At 37.0% G+C, this 25,090-nt stretch overlaps 1 protein-coding gene across 1 annotated transcript in view; it reads left to right on the plus strand.

Annotated features, from left to right (window-relative positions):
- FAM71D (family with sequence similarity 71 member D) overlaps positions 1 to 25,090 on the plus strand; it is a 50,951-nt gene that overhangs the window by 20,429 nt on the left and 5,432 nt on the right. The window contains exons 3-4 of the mRNA XM_043990156.1: positions 14,081 to 14,351; positions 22,425 to 22,672. Of these exons, the coding sequence (XP_043846091.1) occupies positions 14,081 to 14,351; positions 22,425 to 22,672 (519 nt within the window). The remainder of the gene's footprint in view (positions 1 to 14,080; positions 14,352 to 22,424; positions 22,673 to 25,090) is intronic.

A 25,090-nucleotide genomic window follows, 5' to 3' on the forward strand; every position in this document is an offset into this window, starting at 1 on the left:
GTGGTGCAGTGGATAAAGCACCGACCCTGGATTCAGGAGGACATGAGTTCAAATCCAGCCTCAGACACTTGACACTTAATAGTTGTGTGACCGTGGGCAAGTTACTTAACCCCAATTGCCTCACTAAAAAATTTTTAAAAAAAGAAAGAAAGAAAGTATAATGGAAAACTGTCCAGTCATCATAGAACCTGAGGGCAAAGTAGAAATGGAAAGAATCCACTAATCACTTCCTGAAAGAGCTCCCAAAATTAAAATTCCCAGTAATATTACAGCAAAATTCCAGAACTCCCAGGTCAATGAGAAAATGATGAAAGCAGTCAGAAAGAAATAGTTCAAATACGGTGGAGCCACAGTCAGGATTGTACAAGATTTAACAGTTACCAATATAGAGAAGTGGAGAACTTGGAATATGTGATTCCAGAAAGAAAAAGATCTAGGTTTACAACTAAAAATAACATACCTAACAAAACTGTGTAAAATTCTGGAAGGAAAAACTGGATCTTTGATGAAATAGAAAACTTTCAAGCATTTGAGATGAAAAGACCAAAGCTGAGTAGAAAATTCAACACACAAACATAGGGGTGAAGAGAAGCATAAAAGTATATACATGACAGAGAAATCATAAGAGACTAAACAAGATTAAATTGTTTATATTATTAAATGAGATAATACATATAATCTCTCAGAACTTTATCACTAGAGATCTTAGAAGAAATCTAACTAGAAAGTGGGCCTGGGTGATATTGTTGTGTTTGGATGATCTCAAAAGAAGAATGTAATGGGTAGGGAAGAAGAATGCACGAGGAGATGAGAAAGGAGAGGAACAATGGGGGAAATTATCTCACATAAATGGAGTACACAAGGAGTAGTTAAATAACAGAAGGGACAGTGAGAAGGGACTGGATGACACTTGAACCTCTCTCTAATCTGAATTGATTAAAGGAGGGTAAAATATGCATACACACAGTTGGTTGCTGAAATACATCTTACCCCAAAGTGAAATAGGGTGGACAGGCATTTAGGGAAAAGTGAGGAATAAGAGGGAGAATAGATTAAGGGAGGCATTAGTCATAAGTATAACAGACTCTTAAATGACATAGTATCTAAATTCTTAAACAAAAAGTTAAATTAATTACAGGAGGAAAGAGTATAACTATAATATGGGGGAAACAGGGAAGCTCAGTTTATCCCTCTCAGATACAGAGAAAAATAACCATAAAATAGGAAGAAAGAATTTAAGGAGGTTAATAGAATTTAAGAATAGATATAATAGACTTCTAGAGAATATTAAATGGAAATAGAAGTGAGTATACCAGTTAATTAGCTGTGCAGGGAACAATCAATCACAAAAATTGATCATGTATTAGGGCATAAAAACCTTACAAAGAATATAGAAGGGTGCAGCTAGGTGGCACAGTGGGCAAAAGCACCGGCCTTGGATTCAGGAGGACCTGAGTTCAAATGTCAGACACTTGATACTTATTAGTTGTGTGACCCTGGGCAAGTCACTTAACCCTCATTGCCCCACCCAAAAGAAAAAAAAAAGAATACAGAAAAACAGAAACATTAAATACATGTTCTATTGACCATAATGCAAAAAACCCCCACAAAAACAAACAAACAAAAACACACCCTGTATTCAAGAAAGGGCCTTTGAAGGAAAGATTAAAAATGAACTAGAAAAGGAATAACTTAATCCTAAAGAATAGGTGGGGTCAAAGAATAAATTATTGAAACAACCAATAATTCCATTAAAGATAATTACAACAATGAAACCAACATATAAAAATTTGTTGGGATACAGCCAAAGCAGCACCTATCTTTATTTCTATCTCTAAATACATCAATGAAGAGGAAAAGAATAGATAAATAATTTGGAGATGCAACTAAAAAAATTAAAAAATCAACAAATTAGAAATCCCCAATTAAACACTGAAATAAAAATTGTAGAAGTCAAAGGAGATATTAACTAAATTTAAAGTTAAATAAAACTGAACTAATAAATAAAATTAGGAGTTTGTTATTTGGGGGAAAAATAAAATAGTTAAAGGAGTAGCTAATTTAATTTAGAAAAAAAAGAAAACCAAATTGCCAGTATCAAAAATGAAAAAGATAAATTCACAAACAAGAAAGTAGAAATAAAAGCAATTATTAGGAATTACTTCACCCAATTATATTAGGGAAAAAACCAGACAGGCTAAATGAAATTGAATAATCCATAAATAATCCCAAAGGAAAAAACCAAGACCAGATGGTTTTACAAGAGAATTCTACCAAACATTCAAAGAACAATTAATTCCAATACTATATAAAATGGGTTTGAAGAAAAAAAGGTAAAGGAGGCATTGTACTAAATTCATTTTATAAGACAAATATATTATTGGGACGTAAAACTAGTTAAAATAGAGGAATAAACTATGAACCAATTTCCCTAATGAGTAGTGATGCAAAATTTTAATATATATACTTTTTAATTATCTTAAACAAATGAATGTAGGTATAGTTGATACGGCAAATAAACTAGAAGCAAAATTTTTAAATAAAATACTAATAAAGAGATTATAGCAATATATCACAAAGATCACACACCATGACCAGGCTGGATTTATTTCATGAACACAGGGTTTATTCAGTATTAGGAAAACTATAAACATAATTAAACATATTAATAACAAAAACAACCAAAATTCTATTATTATTTCAATAGATGCAGAAAAAGCTTTTGACAAAATACAACACTTCTTTCCATTTTTTTTTAAAGGACTCTAGAAAGCTCAAGAAAATATAGGGGGCAGCTAGGTGGCGCAGTGGATAGAGCACCGGCCCTGGAGTCAGGAGTACCTGAGTTCAAATCCGGCCTCAGACACTTAACACTTACTAGCTGTGTGACCCTGGGCAAGTCACTTAACCCCAATTGCCTCACTAAAAAAAAAAGAAAAAGAAAATATTGTTAAGGGCTAAAATTCTAGCTAAACTGGCTAAAATATCTAATGAGTGGTCGCCAATAAATTATAAGCTTTAGCAAGAGTTAGACTTTTAAGCATTTATTAAGGAGAATAAGAATTTGGTAAAGAGAGAGAAAGGTCTAGATTCCTATCTATTAAAGGGAGAACACATTTCTAGCTCCCTTCTCCGCCAGAGTCCAGAGGAAAGAGCGCCTGAGACCGAGCACCAGTCTCTTCCTTCCTCCTCCCACTAGCCCACGTCACTTCCTGATGCCTGAGAAAAGACTCCTGGTCTTGCCCTCAAAGACCTTCACTTCATGGGCAGAACTCTTCTACAGTAAGTCTCCAGCAGGTGGCGTTATTCCAATCGTTACAATATAGGAATAAGTGGAGCTTTCCTTAAAATAAGTAGTATTTCACTAAAATCAAGAGCCAGCATTATATATAATGAGGAAAAGCTAGAAGTTTTTCCAATAAGATGGGAAGTGAAATAAGGCTGTTGACTATTACATTATGATCCAATATAGTACTAGAAATATTAGCTATAGCAATAAAACAAGAAAAATAAATTAAAAGAGTAAGCATAGGCAAAGAGGAAACAAAATTATCATTTTTTGCAGATAACATGATGGTTTACTCAGAAAACCCTAGAAATTCAACTAAAAACTAATTGAAATAACAACTTCAGCAATGTTGCAGGATAGAAAATAAACCCACATAAATCATCTGCATTTCTGTATATCACCAAAAAAATAGAGTAGAAGGAGATGAAAAAAGAAATTCCATTTAAAATAACTACAGACAGTATAAAATACTTGAGAGTCTACCTGCCAAGACATACACAGGAACTATATGAATACAATTACAAAACACTCTGCCCACAAATAAAGGCAGATCTAAATAACAGGAAAATATTAATTGCTCATGAGTAAGCCAAGCCAATATAACAAAAATATAATACTGCCTAAATTAATTTACTCATTCAGTGCCAGACCAATCAAACTACCAAAGACTACTTTATAGAGGTAGGAACAAAGGTAACAAATTTATCTGAAGGAACATAGTCAAGAACATCAAGGGAATAAATGAAAACAAACAAACAAACACAGAAGGAAGAGGCCTTAGTAGTACCATTTCTCAAAATATACTACAAAGTTGTAATCGCCCAAACAATTTGGTACTGGATAAGAAATAGAGTGGTTAATCAATGGAACAGATTAGATTTGCAATATATGGAAGCAAATGGGACACAATAACTTAGTGTTTCATAAATCTACACAGTAACTTAGTGTTTGATAAATCTAAAGATCTGGGGCAAGAACATATTAATTGATAAAAACTTCTAGAAAAACTAGAAAGGAGTCTGGCAGAAACAAGGTATGGATCAACATCTCATACCATATACCAAGATAAGCTCAAAAATGTGTATATGACTATGAGGGAAAATCAATCCCCTTCTCAATAATTCTCAGGAACTCAGCAGCAATGTGACAAATGCTCTTTTATTTCTTTCATGTGAGAAGGAGGCACCCTTGTGTGCAGCTAGTGGGTGCCCAGAAAGGGAGCTCGCAGGCCCTTTTTATACCCTAGTCCCTAACATAAACGGATCCTCCCCTTTTTCATCATTGGTCTGATTACTTGAGGTTTACAATCCATACGCAAAAACTAGCTAATCGGAATGCAGTATTCCCATCCCTCTTCCTTATATGAGCATAACTCAGGAGTGGACCTTATTCTTCCTTACAAGGATACAACTCTGGAGCGGACCTTATTGAGAACAGGGTTCCTTGAACCATGTGATTTTGTTAGCCTGAGGGGGAGAAGGGGATCTGACAGGTCAGGAGTATGCTTGACTGTTATATCCTCATTGAGAGGAGACAACTACCCATTTTCTCACAATGACTAATATCATAAGGAAATTAATGGAATATGGGAGAAATTACCTTTCAAGTCTATGGATAGGGCTAGAGTTCATGACCAAACCAACGAGAGAGAAAGTTATGAGAGGTAAGATTTTGATTACATAAAACAAAAAGGGTTTGCACAAACAAAACAAATGCAGCTAAAATGAGAAGAAAAGCAAGAAATTGGGAAAAATCTTTGCAGCAAGTTTCTCTGACAAAGATTTCATTTCTAACATGTATAAGGAACAAAGTCAAATTTATAAGAATAAGAACCATTTTCCAATTGATAAATGGTTAAAGGATGTGAATAGGCAGTTTTTAGAGAAATCCAAGCTATTAATAGCCATATGAAAAAATTATCTAAATCACTAATGATTAGAGAAATGCAAATTAAAACAACTCTGAGGTACCACCATACACACATTAAATTGGCTAAGTTGACAAAAAAAAAAAAAAGGAAAATTACAAATGCTGTGAGAAAATAGGTACTTTAATGGACTATTAGTGGTGTGCTGAACTGGTCCAACCATTCTGGAAAGCAATTTGAAACTATGCCCCAAAATCTATTAAACTGTACACATACCTATTGACTTAGTAATACTACTACTAGGGCTATTCCCCAAAGAAATTAAAGAAAGAGGAAAAGCAGGACCCACACGTACAAAAATATAGCAGCTCTTTTTTGCGGTGGTAAAGAATGAGAAACTGAAAAGAGATGCCTATCAATTGGGGAATGGGTGATGAGACAAGTTATGGTATGTGATAGAATACTATTGTGCTGTAAGAAATGAAGAAGGGGATGGTTTTAGAAAAGCCTGAGTAGACTTGTATGTAAAGTGAAATGACCAGAACCAAGAGAATCATTTATACAATAGTAGCAATATTGTAAAGACAATCAACTATGAAAGATTTAAGAATTCTGATCAACACAATGACCAACATAATTCTAAAAAGACTGATGGTGAAACATACTATGCACCTTCAGATAAAGAAATCCTTTCCTTCTATCTTTTTTTTCTTGACGTGGGGAGAGAGAACATGGCTAATGTGGGGATTTGTTTTGCATGACTATATATATTTGTAATGGATTTTTTTTTTTTTGGCTTTCTCGGTGACTTGGAGAATGTGGTAGGGAAAGGGGAAGAATTCGAAGACTAAAACTGAATTTAAAAAAATAAGAAAAGTTGTTCACATCTGTCCATCTGTCAGTCCCCAAAGGACCCTGTGGATTTTGAAACAACTTTGTGTTTTTTGCTCTTTTGCTTCAGAATCTCTTTAATCTTAATATGTACAAGTGAAGTCATTCAACAGTTTAACAATGGTAGCAAAAATAATTCATTTGCAATAATAGGAATGTTACAGGGTTGTTGAGTGAGTTGTTTATACCTTATTGAAACATGACCCACATACTTGACAGAGGCTGTATAAAAATGGCACTTGTCAATGGAAAGCTTTAGGCTATTTTTTTCTGGTTGCTTCAACATTTTCATCAGTCTTTCCTCACAGCCTTCTATGGTTTTCCCAAAGACAATGATTTACTCTTTAAGCAGGTTTAATCTTTAAGGAGGAAAACAGGAAGAAAAACAAAACAACTAACTAGCTCACCAAGAAACAAAGTTGCTTCAAAGCTTGTCTTCTCTGGTTTTCCTTCTGAAAACAGAGGTGGTAGCAAAGAGAACAACAGGTATGTTAGGTATTCTCCAGCAACCTATTTTTTCATCAATCTTTGGAAATAGCAGGTGCCTTCATGATCCTTGGACATTCACTCAAACTAGTAAAATTCAGATGAGCAGACAAAAGCATCTTCTCCTTATCTTTCTCATCGTTGGAATCGGACAGTATCCACTACACAACACTAAGGCTGCTTTAACTTTATTACAGAAAATATTGAAATCCTGGTATGGCACACTGGTGTACTTTGGTTCTTTCATTCAAAGTCTAGTTCTCTACGCATTCTTCTTCAATACTTGTGGTAAAATATGAAAGTTTTTAACAGTCGGTTAGGATAACTGAAAGACGCCAGTTTTTCAAGGACTACCCTTTTGGGGAGGAGATGAACAGTCCGCCTGCTGCGCATGTCAGACTGCCTGCCGGGTTTTTTACTTCCGGGGTGGAGAGAACGGGAGTAGGCCTTTTTGCCTGCTTGGCGGGACTCCTGACGGCGCGGCACAGACGGTCTCTCTCTCTCTCCAAAGGTGGCCTTTTCGGTTTGGTGAGTTTTTATAAGGAATATAGACTAAGCCTAGACTTAAGACGATTTGTATTGTATTTCTATTTTCCTATCCTTCTAATCAACATCACCTTGTGACTACCATACAATAAAGGCTCTATCTAGAAAACCAGAAGCTTCTTCCATTTACTAGTCTGGGAGATAAATTAGGGAAAAGTTAAGTAGGGGAGATTTATGATCTAATATCCAATTTTATTCTCACATACTGATGCTACAGTTGTTGCATACAGGCTGCTGGACTTAGTGATTTTTTTCTGAGATCTGTTATCACAGATAATCATTTCCTAATTATTTTGACCCTGTTCTAAGTATTCTCCCAAACCTTGTGACATTATGTTTTTGTGTCATTGTATTCATTTATACTAGTGTAATAGCTGTTGCATGATCACTACCCACACAATATAACACAATATATGGGGCAGCTGAGACCCCAACAATGTCAACCTTCCATCTCATGGGGTATGTGGATACCTACTCACTCTCACACTCTATTTCTAAGCTGGTTCATTCGCTCCAACTTGCTTTCACTTTGGCAGGTCTATGTAGAGACAGATCATTGCTACATGGTTACCATTCAAATTCTCTTAGTGTCATCGGGTAATCCTATTAAGGTTATTCACTCTTCCTACTCACACATCTAGCTCTTAAGCATCCACCAATATATTTCTACTTACATATCCAGCCACTTATGATTATAACACAATTTTTGCTCTTAAAAATGTCCATTTAGGGGCAGCTAGGTAGCACAGTGGGTAGAGCAACGGCCCTGGATTCAGGAGTACCTGAGTTCAAATCCAGCCTCAGACACTTAACACTTACTAGCTGTGTGACTCTGGGCAAGTCACTTAACCCCAAATGCCTCACCAAAAAAAAAAAAAAAAAGTCCATTTATTTAGGAATGAGAGTAAAAAACCCACCCATTACAGATGCCTTTATATTAAAGCAGCTGCACATATATTATAATCCACACATAAACTTGGGCAATGTTCTCCCACAAATGCATTTGGTATCTTTGGGGAGAGTGGACACGCACAGAAACCTGGCAGGGAAGCAAGCACATGAGGGAGGAAAAGCCATGTGCTTGGGGAAACTCACAACTGTGGACTGAAGGCTTTGATGTAATTGATCTATTGAGGAACATATGTGCTACATGAACCATTTCTCTGCTTACTGCTTATCTTTGGTCCTCACCACTCTTCGGCTGGACAATTCCTTGTCTATACTCAAAGGATCTATATCCTGCCACTGGACTCCCTGATGACCCTGGAGGATAGAGTGAGTCTGATGATTCTGTACAGCTCTACCTCACTTAAATCTAATACACCTGCAAGTCAAGACATCACTGTCCTGATGTCATTGGTCCTCTTTCAGAACAAAGGACAAACAACAACTAATTACCAAATTTCCCCTATGAAATTGATCATCTTTTAATTTTTTCTATTCTAAACTTAAACACCAGAAAAGAAGCATTTCTGTACATGTGAGGAAATGGGGAATGGTCTCCTCTCAATAAGAATATAATAGTCACCATTCAAATTAGACTCCTCCCAACCAGTTTGTGGAAAACAGTCTCCTTCTTCCCCCGCCTCCAGCAAACAAAATCACCTGGTTCAGGGAAACCCTGAGCTGGTCTCAATTAGGTCCACACCTGAGTTGTGTCCATATAAGGGAGGACTGAAGAATTGTCCCTGTATCACCTCCCCCATTGACTAAGATGAAAAAGGGGAGGGTCCATTTGCGTTAGGGGCTAGGGTTTAAAACGGGGCCTGCTGTTCCTCTCCCCCATTCTTTGCACGTACCAGCTGCACAATGGGTGCCCATTCTTACAAGAGTGACACTAAATAAGCCTTTTGACACATCACCACTGCTGAGTTCCAGAGAATTATTGAGCAGTACACAAAGGAGAATACAAAAGAGGAGTCTATAGAAAACTACAAATCTCCATTTTATAGTACTAGTATTAAAAAAATTTTACACATTACTTTCAAAACTGTCCTGCTTATCTGTTTCCTTCTGAACTTCCTTCTGTTCTCTTCTATGCATTAAAAAAAGATTCAATGGTCCCTTTTTTTTTTTGAAGGGGCATCATTATTGTTAACCATCTCTTCCCTTCTTTCTACACTAATATATTCCTCCTTTTCCTCTCTTCAAATGCTCAGAACAAAACCAATGCACCCTCAGGACACCAGCTTTTGTTAACTCCCTCAGTACCCCTAAAAGATATTCAGGTTCTGAAATGATACATATTCTATTAGAATGTATCATATAGCTCTTTTCAATTGCTCAGGTAAATTTACCTTTGTAGGTTTCTCTACACTTTTGTGTTAGTATTTCAAAGACTCATCTCTAGTCTTTTCATCAGAAATGTCTGAAAGTCCTGTCTTCCATTAAAAAGTCTATTTCTCTTCTATAGGATAATGATATGGGTCTGGGGTAACTCTCCTTGAGAAGCTAAGCTATGAGGATGGACACAACTAAGAAGTAAGTGAGATAAGCCCATTAGGAATGGCTGCTGTGGGGGGACAGAGATAACTCCAAAGTTAGGACTACCACATCTCATTCAAGCCTTTCCTCACCCCCAAAGGGAACTTTCCATAGTCAGGTAGTGGTCACCCCATCCATCCCCCCACCATCCATCCTCTATAAAAACTTTTGCCTTTCCTTTGTTGGAGGAGCAAGATGTCTCTAAGATATCTCCTCCCCTCATTTTCTCTAAGTGCCTAAATAAAAGACTATTTTATTCTAATTGGATTGTGTAGCAAGAGGGCATAATTCTTTAAAGAGGAATATTTAAGGACCCCCACTACCTATTTCCCCCATGACAAAGGTAAGTTAGGTTACTTTTTGTTGTATTTTGCTTTCTGAAATACTATATTCCAAGATCTCTATTGTTTTAGTAGAAGCTGTCAGGTGTTGTGATAACTGACTGTAGTTTTTGGTACTTTCTGCTTGGTACTATAGCTGCTTCTGTTTATTGTGCTTGAAATCTTTTCCTTTGATTTGGGAGCTCTGCATTTTGGCTATGACATTTCTGGTACTTTTCCCTTTGAAATTCCTTTTAGGAAATTTTCAGTGTCTTCTTTCTAAATCTCTTCTCTCTGGTCCTAATAGTCTGGGGCAATATTCATTTATGATTTCTTGAAATGAAGTATCATGGCTTTTTAAAAATCATTGTTTTTAAGTAATTTAATACTTCTTACATTATCCCTCCTTAAACCGTATTCCAGGTAATTTTTTATATCAGATATCTTACATTTTCTTCTATTCTTTCCATTTTTATTTCATTATAATATCTCTTGCTATTTCATGGAGCAATTAATTTATTTGGGTTCTTCTATTCTTCAGAGAGTCCATTTCTTGGATAAAATTTACCACTTTTTCTTCCACTTACTATCTTTCTAATTCTTTCCTCAGCTTTTAATTTTTTAAAGTTTTTTTTTTAATCTTGTGCTTTATTTCTTTGTATTCCTGTGGTCCTTGTGGAAGATCCATTTTTCCTTAAAGTCTTCGCTTACAGTTGTTTTGGAATTAGATTTGCAATGTTTTTTTATACTTCTTGGGGTTTTCTTTGATTTACTCAGTTCTCTAGCTTTGGTTCCTGAATTGGGGCTTTGTCTCAGAACCAAGCTCTATCACCTACTACATTTCTAGGTAGAGTGGTTGGCCCTGCTCAATCTTGGGCCTAGGTTCTTTTGGGTCTTATGCCCTCCTCTGCCTCCTATGGTTAGGTTCCCTGAAGCTTTGATATTCAGAACACTAGATGTTCAGGCACCTTTCTAGCACCTCAGGACAGTGTCAGGGACCTCAGAACTCTTGAGCCTGGGCTCTTTTGGTCTGAGCACTGTGGCACTACATTGGTATACTAGTAAACACAAGTTCTGGTTGCTGTCTGCTGCCACTCCCTGAGATTTTCAAGGCCCCCAGTTTGGGGCTCTCTGACTTGACTTTTTTTTTTTAGGGCAATGGGGGTTAAGTGACTTGCCCAGGGTCACACAGCTAGTAAGTGTCAAGTGTCTGAGGCCAGATTTGAACTCAGGTACTCCTGAATCCAGGGCCAGTGCTTTATCCACTGTGCCACCTAGCTGCTCCCTGACTTGACTTTGGTCTTTCCCAGGGGAACCTTCTGCTCTTGCTACCTTTGGACCCAGTGCCTTGTAGTCAAATGTGCTCTATAGCTGGATAAGGCTCTCTATCCTATTGGGACAGAAGATATCACTGTAATTTCATACTGGCTTCCCCCCCCCCCACACTTGATAGTATTTTATTTTTTTCCCAATTACATATGAAGATAGGTTTCACAACATTCATTTTTGTAAGATTTTGAGTTCGGAATTTTTCTCCTTCCCCAAGACAGCAAGAAATCTGATACAGGTTATACAGTACAATCATCTCACTAGCTTTCTTGATCATTATTTAGTCTGGTGTGAATATCAGGGTTCTGTTTTAATAACTGTGTGTTTGTTCGTGTGTGTGTGTGTGTGTGTGCGCGCGCATGCGTGTGCGCACACACCTTATTTTTGCCTCAGATACTTACTGTGTGATCTTGAGCAAGTCACTTAACTTGTATTTACCTAAGGTCCCTCAACTGTAAATTGGAAGTAGTTATAGCACCTATCTCAAAGGCTGGTTGTGATGATCAAATAAGATATTTATATAACACTTGACACAGTATCTGACACATGGTAGGTGCTAACTATTGTTGCTGTCTCCAAATGTTTATATGATTCTCTCTTTTTTTAAGTTTTACCCTCCTTAGTCAAAATAGTTATATGCAAATAAGCTGAGGGACAATTCCCTGCAATTCTCAAGTGTTTAACAAGGCCAGCAACCCATGAACTGTTTCTTTGTGTTCAGATTATCTAGTTATTAATAAATAACATTTTTTCTCTTTCTCTCTAAACCATCAAATTGTACACACACAAGTAAGGCACCATTATACATTTATGTGACAATTTGTTTTCTGTCCAAAATTGCTCAAATCTCATCTAAAATCTGTGGTTTCTTGATATACATTAACATATTTAAGTCAGACTTCTTTTCATGTTCTTTTTAGGTACCAAAGTGTTCATCTATAAGAGCAGCAATATCCTATATCCCTTTAACAGATGATGTAATTCTTTCTTTATGTAAAAATACTTTTCTGTCTCTTTTGGTACTAAATTGGTGTTATGACTGTATCAGTGTCTTGTAGGGATAGTCTATTATACTGTGTTTTAATTGTTAAAAATTCTTGAGTCTTCTCCTCACAGATTGATTCTTTTGTGAAAGCAAATTAGTCCACCTTTGCCTCCAGTCTTACCTAGCCTTTCACTACTGAATGGGCATTTCCTCAAACAAACTGATATTTGGGAAAGGCCTTAGTTTAAAAAGGCCAAGGTCTCTCATTGCATCTGAGGCCATGACCGGTTGTCTCAACCTAATATCTTACCAGTGGATTCTGGAGGAGAGAATGAGGCTGATGACTGCCCAGCTCTGCCTCACTTAAATCCAATTTACTTGCATGTCAAGACATCTCCTTCCTGATGTCATTGGTTCTCTTTGAAAACAAAGGATGAACAACAATAACAAAAGTTCTCCATGAATGTTTCCTAGAATATCACTTAGACTATAAGATTTCTGAGGACAAGATCAATAAAATCCATACCCTTTCTTCCTTCTGTCCTTTTGTTCTTCTTTTCTTTCTTGTTTTTTCCCTTCCTTCCTTTCTTCTTTTCCCAATAAGTTAATCGCCTAATCATTTATTTATTAAGTATCTACTATGTATCAGATGCTATGCTAAATGTTAGAGATACAAAGACAACAGTAAAATAGTCCTTGCCCTCATGGAGCTTATATTCCAATGGGAGAGAGATTGTGTGTATATTGTGTGTACTTTTGTATGCATATACAAGCCATAGAAAGTAGATCCAAGATAATCTTGGATGGATAGGCAGAAGCAGCTGGGAAAATTTTTGGCAGAAGTGGCAGTTAAGATGATTCTTGAAGGGGCAGCTAGGTGGTGCAGTGGATAGAGCACGGGCCCTGAAATCAGGAGTACCTGAGTTCAAATCCAGCCTCAGACGCTTGACATTTACCAGCTGTGTGACCCTGGGCAAGTCACTTAACCCCAACTGCCTCACCAAAAAAAAAAAAAAAAAAGGATGATTCTTGAAGAAAACCAAGAATTCCAAGAACCAGAGACAGAGAGGGAGGAGGCTGGGCAGCCAATGAAAAGGCATGGAAGGGGGCAGCTAGGTGGCACAGTGGATAAGCACTGGCCCTGGAGTCAGGAGTACCTGAGTTCAAATCCAGCCTCAGACACTTGACACTTACTAGCTGTGTGACCCTGGGTAAGTCACTTAACCCCAGTTGCCTAAGGAAAAAAAAAAAGAAAAGGCATGGAGACAAGACAATTTAGCAATCAGTAGAAATTCAGTTAAATGTTGAAGATACAAAATGAAAATATGTACATATTTTTATATACAATATTTCCTCCAGTGGGCATGTAAACAAAGTCTATGCATAATAAAATCTGAATGGAAAAATAGCAGAACTAGGAATCAGGAGACTTTAATGCTAGTCTAGCACTAACTTGTGTGACCTCAGTAAATTTCAAGTTTTCTCACCTCTTACATGGGAATAATATCAGCCCTACTTTCCTCAAAGGACTGTAACAGACATAAAATGAGATCATAGAATATGAAGGCATTTTGAAAAGTATAAAGGCCCTAGAGAAGAGTTGAGAAAATGTACCTCCTTCCTCTCTTTGCAGAAGTAGGGGAGTGAAATGTTGAATCAGCCATGATTGATATGTTGGTTGGTTTGGCCGGCTTCTTTCTTTTTTAGTCTTTGTGACTAGGAATGGTTCTTTGGATAGGAGACAGGGAAGGATATATCCTGAAATGAAAGTGGTAGAAAAAAAATCAACAAAAAACTTTTTGAAAATGAAAAGTATAAAGGATTATACGAATATAGAGTATTATTAGGTTTCCAGATCACGTCACTTTTGAGTTTGTTTGCAGGGTTCTCCCCTTGCAGTTTGTGACTATTTCTGTTCATGATGCTCCGAAAATGTGCCTCAAAGTAAAGTTGGTGAGTGGACGTGCCTACTATCTTCAGCTCTGCGCCCCCTCACATAAACAGGATGTTCTATTCCAACAATGGATTGAGCTCATCTCTCTCCTGAAGTCTACTATAAAATCACAGAAGGCCACTACCTTTACAGTAGGCCGAAAAATTTCAAAAGTCTATGAGAACACTGACAAAATGACCAATGCTGAGGATGATATTCAAGTAAGTCACATGGAGGACATTAAATATTTAAAGTCAAATGTAACATACAACCAAAGATTATGTTTTCTGCTTGGATTTAAGGTAGTTTGAAAGGATTAATTATGAACATGTTAAGAATATACTCTTGGTAATTTAAATATTGTTAATATCTGTGGAACAAAGTGGTTGACGAGAAAATCACAAAAATCCTGAGATCGAGAGTTACTACCACTATCACCCAACCTGTATTGTTACCTATAAGGTATATAGCATTATACTAGGTTCTAAGTAATAGGTTTAAGATAAAAGGAAATTGGTTAAGAGTGAAGCAGGCACTCCAGAGGGTAAACTTGTAGGTGATGGCAAAATCCTAGATATGACCATATCTGTGTACATGTGTGGTGGGGTGGAGTAGGTCATGGGACATTATTAGTAAATTGAAGAACTGGGAAGTTGAAATATCAATATATATGTTGAAGTCCCTTGGTTTGAAAGCAGTAGTTGAGGGAGAGAACCAGGTACTCTACACACCAAAGAAGGAAAGAGAGTATACTCGAAGTCTAGACAACAGCTACTGTGAACAGAAATAGAAAAGTTAGAGGGAGGGATGAATTTTCAAGGAAAAACTGAGTTCAGGTTTGTACATGTTTGAGGTATCAGTAATATACTGAGGTGAAGGTACTTAACAGGAAATCAGGAAATCAGAAATGCCTAGTCATTAAAGAGTTAACAGCAGGAAAGGAGAGACAGAACTGAATGAGCCATGAAGACACATACAAAAGCTACTCCCTTGCTTGACATTTACACTCAAAGGGTTGGATTCCTAGAATGTGGCTGCTTTATTGGATTTAAGGGATAACTCTGGGATTATATTTCTAACACTTTAACTCCTGAACTCCCGAAGGTGTTCTTCCTATGAACAATCACCTACCTAAAAGACTAAATTAATTCTTAGCAAAGGTATTTGTTTGAATAGCATAACAAGAACAAAAGTTGAAAAAATATCCCTGCCCCCACCCCCCACATAGCGTGTACATAGTATATCTGTAGGAAGAGTGGCCACAAGAATTCAAGAACTCTACCTGAAGTACAATTATAGTGAGGTATACATTTGGGAACATATGTGGCAAAAGTATAACGAACAAATCCTGAAGGGTCAGGTTCCTTGAAGCTGCCTTCTCCCCTGATTCTATACCTCTTTGTCCTCAGTATATCTCTCTGTTCCTACTAGTCCAGTCTCTTGGATGACATGGTCAAGTCAATGGTGGGAGGGAGAGAAAATCCCCTTGTTTCAAGCAAAAGTAATTTCCTTAAAATTTTATTTATCTATCTACCTATTTATTTATTTATTCATCCATTTATTTATTTATTTAAATATTTCCCAATTGCATTTTTAAACATTTTCAACATTCATTCTTTAAAAATTTTGAGTTGCAAATTCTCTCTCTTTCCCACTTCTCCCATCTCCCTTGAGAGGGCAAGCAATTATACCTATGAAGTCATGCGAAGCATATTTTCATTTTAGTCATGTAGCAAAATAAAATATACACAAGAAAAATAAAATTTAAAAAAGCATGCTTCAATCTGTACTTAGAGTTCATCAGTTCTCTCTCTGCATGTAGATAGCATTTTTAAAAAATAATGGGTCGGGGGCGGCTAGGTGGTGTAGTGGATAAAGCACTGGCCCTGGATTCAGGAGTACCTGAGTTCAAATCCAGCCTCAGACACTTGACACTTACTAGCTGTGTGACCCTGGGCAAGTCACTTAACCCCCACTGCCCTACAAAAAAAAAAAAAAATTATGGGTCATTGAGAATTGTAGTGACTCCTTTTCAAGAACCTGGTTCTTCTCCCATTTCTGGGTTTAATTCTCAAACTGGTTAACTCCTGAACAAACTGCTTAAAATTACTCTAAGCTATTTTAAATCCACAAAATCGTCACCAATGAGTTTCATACCTCATAAAAGGATCACACATATTGTATGACACATGTTTACACATTAAAATTTCTTCATGTGTGTCACCTTTACACTAAACACCTTGCGATTACATTCTGGGCCTTCATAGTTGCATTAATTGAAAAGGGAAGTAAAAACCCTTCTCTCATCCTCTACTCCCAGTTAAACATTTGCTTTTTCTAGCAAATCGACCACAGTGCTTTCAACAAAGTCCATAATCCCAAACTCTGGATGGCTTTTGGGGAGATTCAAGTATTGTCCTTTCCAGTGCCTTCCCCACTAATTATACTAAAAGAAAACTCTGAGAAAAGTCAAAATGACATAGGTTAGTATTAGGAAATTAACATTTACTTCCAAATGCATGGTGATTCAATTTAAGAGAATTTGTCATTTGACAAATCATCAGAGGTTACCTCATGCAAAAGCTTTCCCCACCCAAAGACAATAAACAAAGGGAAAAGAAAATCAAGCTTTCCATCTCAGAGGGAAAATTGGGTGCCTAGAACACATAAAGTTCTCTTTACAGAGATTAAGGACCTGGGGTCAACTGGAAATGAATCCCTTATCCTTTGGGTGAGAAACCAAACCACCTTGACTTGGTGCTAACTCATTGGTACCAAGGAGGTGCAAGGCTCCTCTCAGAGGTCCTTTCCTTCTCCAGGGGCCCCTCTGCTGTGAGTTCAGTCACGCACCAAGTACTAACTAGCGCTGGATCCAGGGAGGCTGAGGAACTCACCCTCTTCTAAGGGGCTCCTTTGCTCTGGACTCCATGTACAGATCATGTTTAATCCTGGAAAATTCCTTCTGGGTGCCTGCAACAACATACAGGTCCTTGAAACAGCCAGGAGAATCCAACTACAATTCCAAACAAAATACCTCTGTTACACTCAGAGTACCTTAATATGTCTCCAGGAACCTTTTCATATGTAAGAACACCCCTAGGATTTTAGATAAAAAATGTCTTCTAGGTCCTTGCATCACATGATACTCAAATTTTCTCCAGGGATTCCTGAAACATAGAGAGAATATAACTGGAAGTCTAAACTTACCCCTCAGGACAAGTAAATTAACTTAAAAAAGAAAACAAACCCAGAAACTCCACCAAAGAGGTGTTGAGGATCCCTCAAATAGACTAAGCCTTTAGGGTTGATTACTGGGAGTCTCTAGGCCTGCAAGCAAACCTTATATGGATCTGCAATTACTTGAGGATCTTAGAAATGCTATCTTGACTCATCACAATAAAGTGAGTAGTCTAAGTTAGAGGTGTCAAAGAAACAGCCCACAACACAAGGAGTGTGATCTGAACTAGATTAAAGTGTAATTGGGGGCAGCTAGGTAGCGCAGTGGATAGAGCACCAGCCCTGGAGTCAGGAGTACCTGGGTTCAAATCCAGTCTCAGACACTTAACACTTACTAGCTGTGTGACCCTGGGCAAGTCACTTAGCCCCAATTGCCTCACTAAAAAAAAAAAAAATCCGACCTCAGACACTTGACACTAGGTGTGTGACCCTGGGCAAGTCACTTAACTCCAATTGCCTCACTAAAAAACAAAACCAACCAAACAAAAAAACTGTAATTGACTCATTGCCCCACCAAAAACAAACAAAAAAACACAAACCAAAACCGTAATTGGAAAGTATTTAGCAAAACAAATAAAAATATAATAAAATGTATGTAATATTAATACATGGTTTTCTAAGTCAATATGAAGTACAGAGGGATCCTTTTGCATAGTCTAATGGTCTCTATTTCTCGTCTAAGTTTCCATAAAAAGAAAAAAAAAATTATAGGGACAAACTCCCAAAGTGTTTTCTGAGTGAATTTTTAGGCACCTGTATTTTAGGGATCCATACTGTTGATACAACACTCACAAACACTACAATACTCACAAAATACACAGTGATAAAATAGAAAATGGTACTTAAGCATTCAAACAAAAGTTATCTCAAAGGAAACATTAGAAAATAGGATCCCAATTATAGTCTAAAACAAAAAAAAATTGAAAAAATGATAATTTTTCTCCAGTGGATCCCTGCAAACTAGGGTATCCAAGAAGGAAAATCTCAGATGAAGAATATCTCTAATGGGTCTCTGAGTATAATAATCCCTCTGGAATACTCCTGTCAACTAGCAAGAGTTGGATACCCAGAGTATAATAACTACAACAAATTACTACTACTACTCCCACCATCATCAGTATTCTAGGGGTCACTGGATGGGGTTATATTTCTAATCCTGTAACTCCTGAGCCCTTACCATTAACAATCAGACAGTAGATACAATTTAGACTCAATGGGGCAGCTAGGTGGCACAGTGGATAGAGTGCCACGCCTGGAATCAGGAAGACTCATCTTACTAAGTTCAAATCTGGCCTCAGACACTTACTAGCTATGTGATCTTGAGCAAGTCACTTAATCCTGTTTGCCTCAGTTTCCTCACCTATAAAATGAGCTGGAGAAGGCAATGGCAAACCACTCCAATGTCTTTAAAAAAAAAAATCCATGTGACTCCTGGTTTTGTTTTGTTTTGTTTTTTTTAAGTTGGTTTTGGTTTTTTGTAAGAAACTATTTTATATATAAATATAAATCTATATCCATATCTATTAAAAAATGAAGCTAACAAAATTCAAATGAGGTAAAAAAAGAGTCCTTTGTGACAGAAACAACTGAACAAAACAATAAGCAGACTGAATTAGCTCTTAGCAAAGGGATTTGCTCAAACAGCACAGCAAAAACAATACAAAAACAAATAGAATACAAAAACATCTCCCATAGGATGTACTTTACATAAGCACAATTCTTAGAAGGCCTCATTCTTCCACTTCTGACTCCAACTCTTCAACTGGTGAATTAGCAAACAGGCAAATTGATAAAATTTTTCTAGCTATTCAATGTCCCTAGCGATATGGTCAGTTTGTTTGGTTAGACAATCACACTGTTTCTTTCTTAAATCAAAGAAGTTCACATCTTATAAAGGGATCGCAGGACATTGGGGCAGCTAGGTGGTGCAGTGGATAGAGCACCAGCCCTGGATTCAGGAGGACCGGAGTTCAAATCTGACCTCAGACACTTGACGCTTACTAGCTGTGTGACCCTGGGCAAGTCACTTAACCCCAATTGCCTCACCCCCGCCAAAAAAAAAAAGAGTACTCACAGGACATTGACTTCCATTTTCTACACATTAAAACCTCATCATTGGGGGCAGCTAGGTGGTGCAGTGGATAAAGCACCGGCCCTGGATTCAGGAGTACCTGAGTTCAAGTCCTACCTCAGACACTTGACACTTACTAGCTGTGTGACCATGGGCAAGTCACTTAACCCCCTTTGCCCTGCAAAAAACAAAACAAAAAACAAAACAAAACAAAAAAACGAACAAAAACCCCTCATCATTTATGACTACCTTTCTACTTCTTTGTGATGATATTCAGGGCCTTTTGGAATTACGTTAACTGGGGGGGCAGCTAGGTGGCACAATGGATAAAGCACTGGCCCTAGATTTGGGACGACTTGAGTTCAAATTCGACCTCAAACACTTGACACTAGCTGTGTGACCCTGGGCAAGTCACTTAACCCTCACTGCCCTGCAAAAAAAAAAAGAAAAGAAATTATATTAACTGAGGCTGGGGTGTGGAAAGGTGAAACCCTTTCTCTTTCTCATTTCATATCATAAGTAATCATTTCAATTGCTTTACTTTTCTTGTGTATATTAGGTTCATTCACAACACAAATACTCAGAGACTACTAAGTAAAATGTAACGTGCTTGGTGGTATGATGGACACAAAGATAAATAAGACATGGTCCTTGTCCTAAAGGAACTTAAAATCTTGTTCCATATCTTGAGTCCATTATCCCTCTGTCCAGAGATGAGCAGCATGCTTCATCATCTAGAAACATAATTGCACATTGTGTTGATAAGAGTTCCCAAGTCTTTCAAAGTTGTCTTTCTTCATACTGATGTTATTGAATTGTTCTCAAGGTTCCATACGCTTCTCTCTGAATTGGTTCATAACATATTCCCATATTTCTCTGAAATCAGCCATTTCTTCATCCTTCCTGGCACAGTATTATTATTTGTTTAGCTGTTGCCCAATAGATTGATGTACTTTCACTTAGTTTTCAGTTTTGTGCACTACGAAAAAAAAAAAGAGCTGCAATAAATATTTTTTGCAAATATGGATCTTTTTACAATATGTGAAAAGTGATAGAGCCAGATGTGGTAGGAGCAATATCCTAAGGCCCTGTCCCATGTAGGTTAGGCTAGTTTTTCTTTAAATGATTGATATCCTAGAGATTTAACTGACTCAGGGGACTGTGACTTAGGCCACTGACGTGTCTTCCTCATTGCCCAAGTTTAAAAAACAAAACACAAAAGGTGGAGATTCAACTATTCTCCAGTCCTTGACAAGCAGGTTCCTATGGGTAAAGTTTAAAACTGCACTAAGACTTTTAGGATACTCACTGTGTATGTGTGTGCATGTGGATGTATATATACATATTGTGTGTTGTGCAAATAATGTATATACATGTTTATACATGTATTGTAGAAGGTATATGTGCAGGAGAAATAAGGACATATATACATGTGTATATGCATATGTGTTTCTGCGTAAACGTGCTTATATGTATATATACACACCCAGGAGAAACAAGGACACAAGTACATAAACTCCCTTGTTTCTCCTGTTAGAAAGTAAGGTCCTTGATCCTTGAGAGTAGGGATTATTCCATTTGTATTTGTATCCCCAGTGCCTAGCACAATGCTTGTCCCATAAAAGACACTTCATAAATGATTGATTGACTGTTGAACTGCAAGGAAATACCCAGATAATATAATGTACTATAAATTTATAGTGGATAAAATAATTCTGATTTCCTGACACTCTTATGACATTGAGCAGTCCAGAAGCAGAAATTTAAAAACCCAATGCCAGGATTGTCCAAAGATGAAAATTAGCAGGCCAGAAATACTGGAAAGTCACAAGGACAAGGGATTCTATAATCATGGCTGGTAAAATACTAAGGTGGCAGACCCCAGGGTCAATCTGGGTATGGAGGTTGGTGAAACCAATGTGGGGAATATAAACAGGACAGTAAGGATAGGTCAAGGAACTGGAAGGTAAAATGAGGGTGAAGAATAAGTAAGTGTAAATGAAAATATAGATTTAGTATCAGTGCAAGAGTTAGAGAAATAAAAGGATGGGAAGTTGTGATTGAAGAGTGAAATTTCAATGTTCACTACCTTGGAAGTGGAAAACACAGAGAGAGTGATGTATATCTCTAACTTATAACCATCCTGGTAGGTGACTTGAAGCGAAATGAAGACAAATATTGGAGTTGGACATGTTAAGGAATCGTATGGACATGAATTTAGAGGGATTAAATACTGAATATAAATGCTGAAATTCCCAAGACTATTATCAGGAGATGACAGGGAGAGAAAAACTGAGCTGGGTAAAAGAGTCACTGAAGAGTGACTTGAGATCAGTAGATGACTGCAAGTAGGCATATAAGAAGGTGGTATAAATGGTTTCTTTCAGTAAGTGACTGTACTGGCACTATATAGACTGCACTAGTGCTTTCTCTGTATCCTTTTGTTAATTCTGCATGGGAATTAATTTTCCTAGCTAAGCCCTTGCCCCTATGAAAGTGAACCCCTAAGCCATGTGGGTACTCAATAAGACTATCCTTGTAGTCAGGAAAAAAAGTTCAAATTCTAAGTCAGACTTATACTAGATAGGTGACCATGGGCAAGTCATTTAACCTCTTAGTGCCCAGACAATTCTGTAAGATTATAAAACATAGGGCAGCTAGGTGGTGCAGTGGATAGAGCACTGGCTCTGGATTCAGGAGGACCTGAGTTCAAATCCGGCCTCAGACACTTAACACTTACTAGCTGTGTGACCCTGGGCAAGTCACTTAACCCCAATTGCCTCACCAAAAAAAAAAAAAAGAAAAAGAAAAAGAAAAAAAGATTGTAAAACATAGAGAAGTTGGCAATCTGTATCAGTGAAGGTAGTTTTCAAACCAGGGTACCTTCTTCAAATAAAATCACAGGTCTGAACTATGCCCCACTCCCAAATATTATTAAATTATGTTCTTACTATGTCTTATTTTATGTTTGTTATTATTTCCAAAGATAAATGAGATAAGTGAGCAGCTTGTATATTTACAAGATCTAGAAAGTGATACTATCCTTGAAAATGAGCCATCTAATATGATCATCTCTGAAGTAGATTTTGAAGAATGTGAGAGTAAATCAGAAGTGAATAATCAAACCAACTTGAAACAAAGTGAAACTATTATACAAAAAGAGATCAATAATCCTGACCTTGATGAAAAGGAGATTGTTGTTACAGAGCCAGCCACTGAGGCAGAAGAGTTCAGGTGAGTAAGATTCTAAATAATGGGGAAAGATCTCTATCTATCCACACCCATGTGTGCATCTATGCACACCCACGCTTGCACACACACAAACATTGGTCATTGGAGGCTACATAGAGCTATATAATTCTATAAATGAATGGTGATAGTCAACTCTCAGTTAAACACATATGGTTTACAATAATACCTTATAATTCTATAGTGCTTTACGATATACAAAGTAGTTTCATACATACTACTTCATTTGAATCTCATAACAACCCTGAGAGATTGACAGAGCAGATATTATTATACCCATTTCACAGAAGAATAGAGAATAGAGTGAGGCTTAGATAAATTAAGTGACTCATCCAAAATCACATAACTAGTGAATGTTGGAGCTGGAGTTAGAACTAGAACCCAAGTCATCTGATTTCCTATACACTTCTTTTTCTGCCCCACCATGCTGCTTAATACTAAAGTAAATTTTTGCTCTCAGACAGACTTTTCCATGCTATCCAGTTTATATTTGGAGTGGTCTTTCCTGCTGACAATTAATATGTTCCCTGGAAATTTAAAATAATTTTAATAACCTGAATGCAAATCAACAATGTAATGCTACGGTGATAAAAATCTGACACATTAATAGAGTCTAACACACAGGGACTGTAGGGGTAATTCCTCCATTATGTTCTGCCTTAGCCATATTTTTATTAGATTGCTATATCCCATTTCCATAATGTTTTAATTTGGAATCTCACTCTAAAGAGGATCCAGTTAAGAATGACAACAGTTACTTAAGGGTTAGAATGGATCCAGTGAGGGCAAATCTTAACAGTTGAGCTAGAGAGGAGAAGGTTAAGTAGTCACAATTATTGTCTTTATTTATATCAAGGTTTTTATGAGGAAAATGCCGAGTTCTTCTTAAAATGGATAAAACAGAAAAGATTTTAGTTAAGCATATAAAGTTCTTGACTACACAGTACTATTAACATAGCAGATACTCAATAAATGCTGACTGATTGAGCAGGGTAATAGAACACTGGGTTACTGAAGGTTGTGGTACCTCTGTCTCTAAAATTCTTTTAAAAAGAAACTAGACAATCATCTGTTTTTGAATTTTTTTTTTTAGTGAGGCAATTGGGGTTAAGTGACTTGCCCAGGGTCACACAGCTAGTAAGTGTTAAGTGTCTGAGGCTGGATTTGAACTCAGGTACTCCTGATTCCAGGGCCGGTGCTCTATCCACTGCGCCACCTAACTGCCCCTGTTTTTGAATTCTTTAGGCATTTCTCTGCCTAAAGAAAACTCTCAGGGTTCCTTCCATGTCTATAATTTTACAATTAGAAAGCTATATTACTTTAGGAATTAGGTAATGAACATCAAACCCCAATACAAATGTGTTTTTGCAATTTAAAAAATAATCTACTTTTTGCATTACCTTTGCCTCATTTTTCTCATTTTCATTAAGGTAAATAATTGAGTGTTGATTACACCAGCATGACAAGTCAATATACTAGAGAGTCTCAGTAATCCGAGGAGTGAAAATCTAAGACCCTACTCAATATTTTAAAACCTTGGTTAACCAATATATGATACAAATCTGGCTTTCCTCTTTCACTCCTTCTGCAGCTAAGTAGAGTTAACATAAGCTGTATAAATGTGAATGATTCTAGAGAAAATTTCAGCAGTGCATAGATATTTTGAAATCAGAATGAAAATCAAAGTAAATTTCCTACCCGATAGGTTCTTACTGTTATGATTGGTTCCAAGAAAGACTATGTGCTTAAACCTAGGAACAGCTCAGCTTCCAAGGTATTTTTCTACAGAACTGAATTTCCTTGAATATAAATTACAAATGAAAATTGAAGCTACCTCCCATAGAAATTTTCCTGCTCTTGATAAGAATAAGAAGGTATAGAAGTATATGGAATAAGGGGCAGCAGTGAATAGAGCACTGGCCCTGGAGTCAGGAGGACCTAAGTTCAAATCTGGACTCAGACACTTGACACTTACTAGCTGTGTGACCCTGGGCAAGTCACTTAACCCCAATTGCCTCACCAAAAAAACAAACCAAAACAAACAAAAAAAGAAGTATATGGAATAGGAGATTTTCCCCAGTAATTCTGATCTAATACTCTTCAGAGGAAGATTCAGCAACATCTTTAGCAATGAGTAATGCTAAATAATGCCCATGATTGCAACTGGTAGAGGAAGTCTGGCATAGTGGATAGAGTAAAGTAGTTTACCTGGTTCAAATTACTAACCATTTGATCCAGGGCAACCTGCCTCAGTTTCCTCATCCACAAAAGGAGATAATAACAATAACTATAGTACTAATTTCACAGTTATTGTGATATTCAAATGGATAATCTAAGTAACGTATCATGTAAACTCTAAAGCCAATATGTCAATATCAACTATTATTACTAATCAAAGATTCA

This window comes from Dromiciops gliroides, chromosome 2, assembly GCF_019393635.1.
Source record: "Dromiciops gliroides isolate mDroGli1 chromosome 2, mDroGli1.pri, whole genome shotgun sequence".
Lineage (NCBI taxonomy): Eukaryota > Metazoa > Chordata > Mammalia > Microbiotheria > Microbiotheriidae > Dromiciops > Dromiciops gliroides.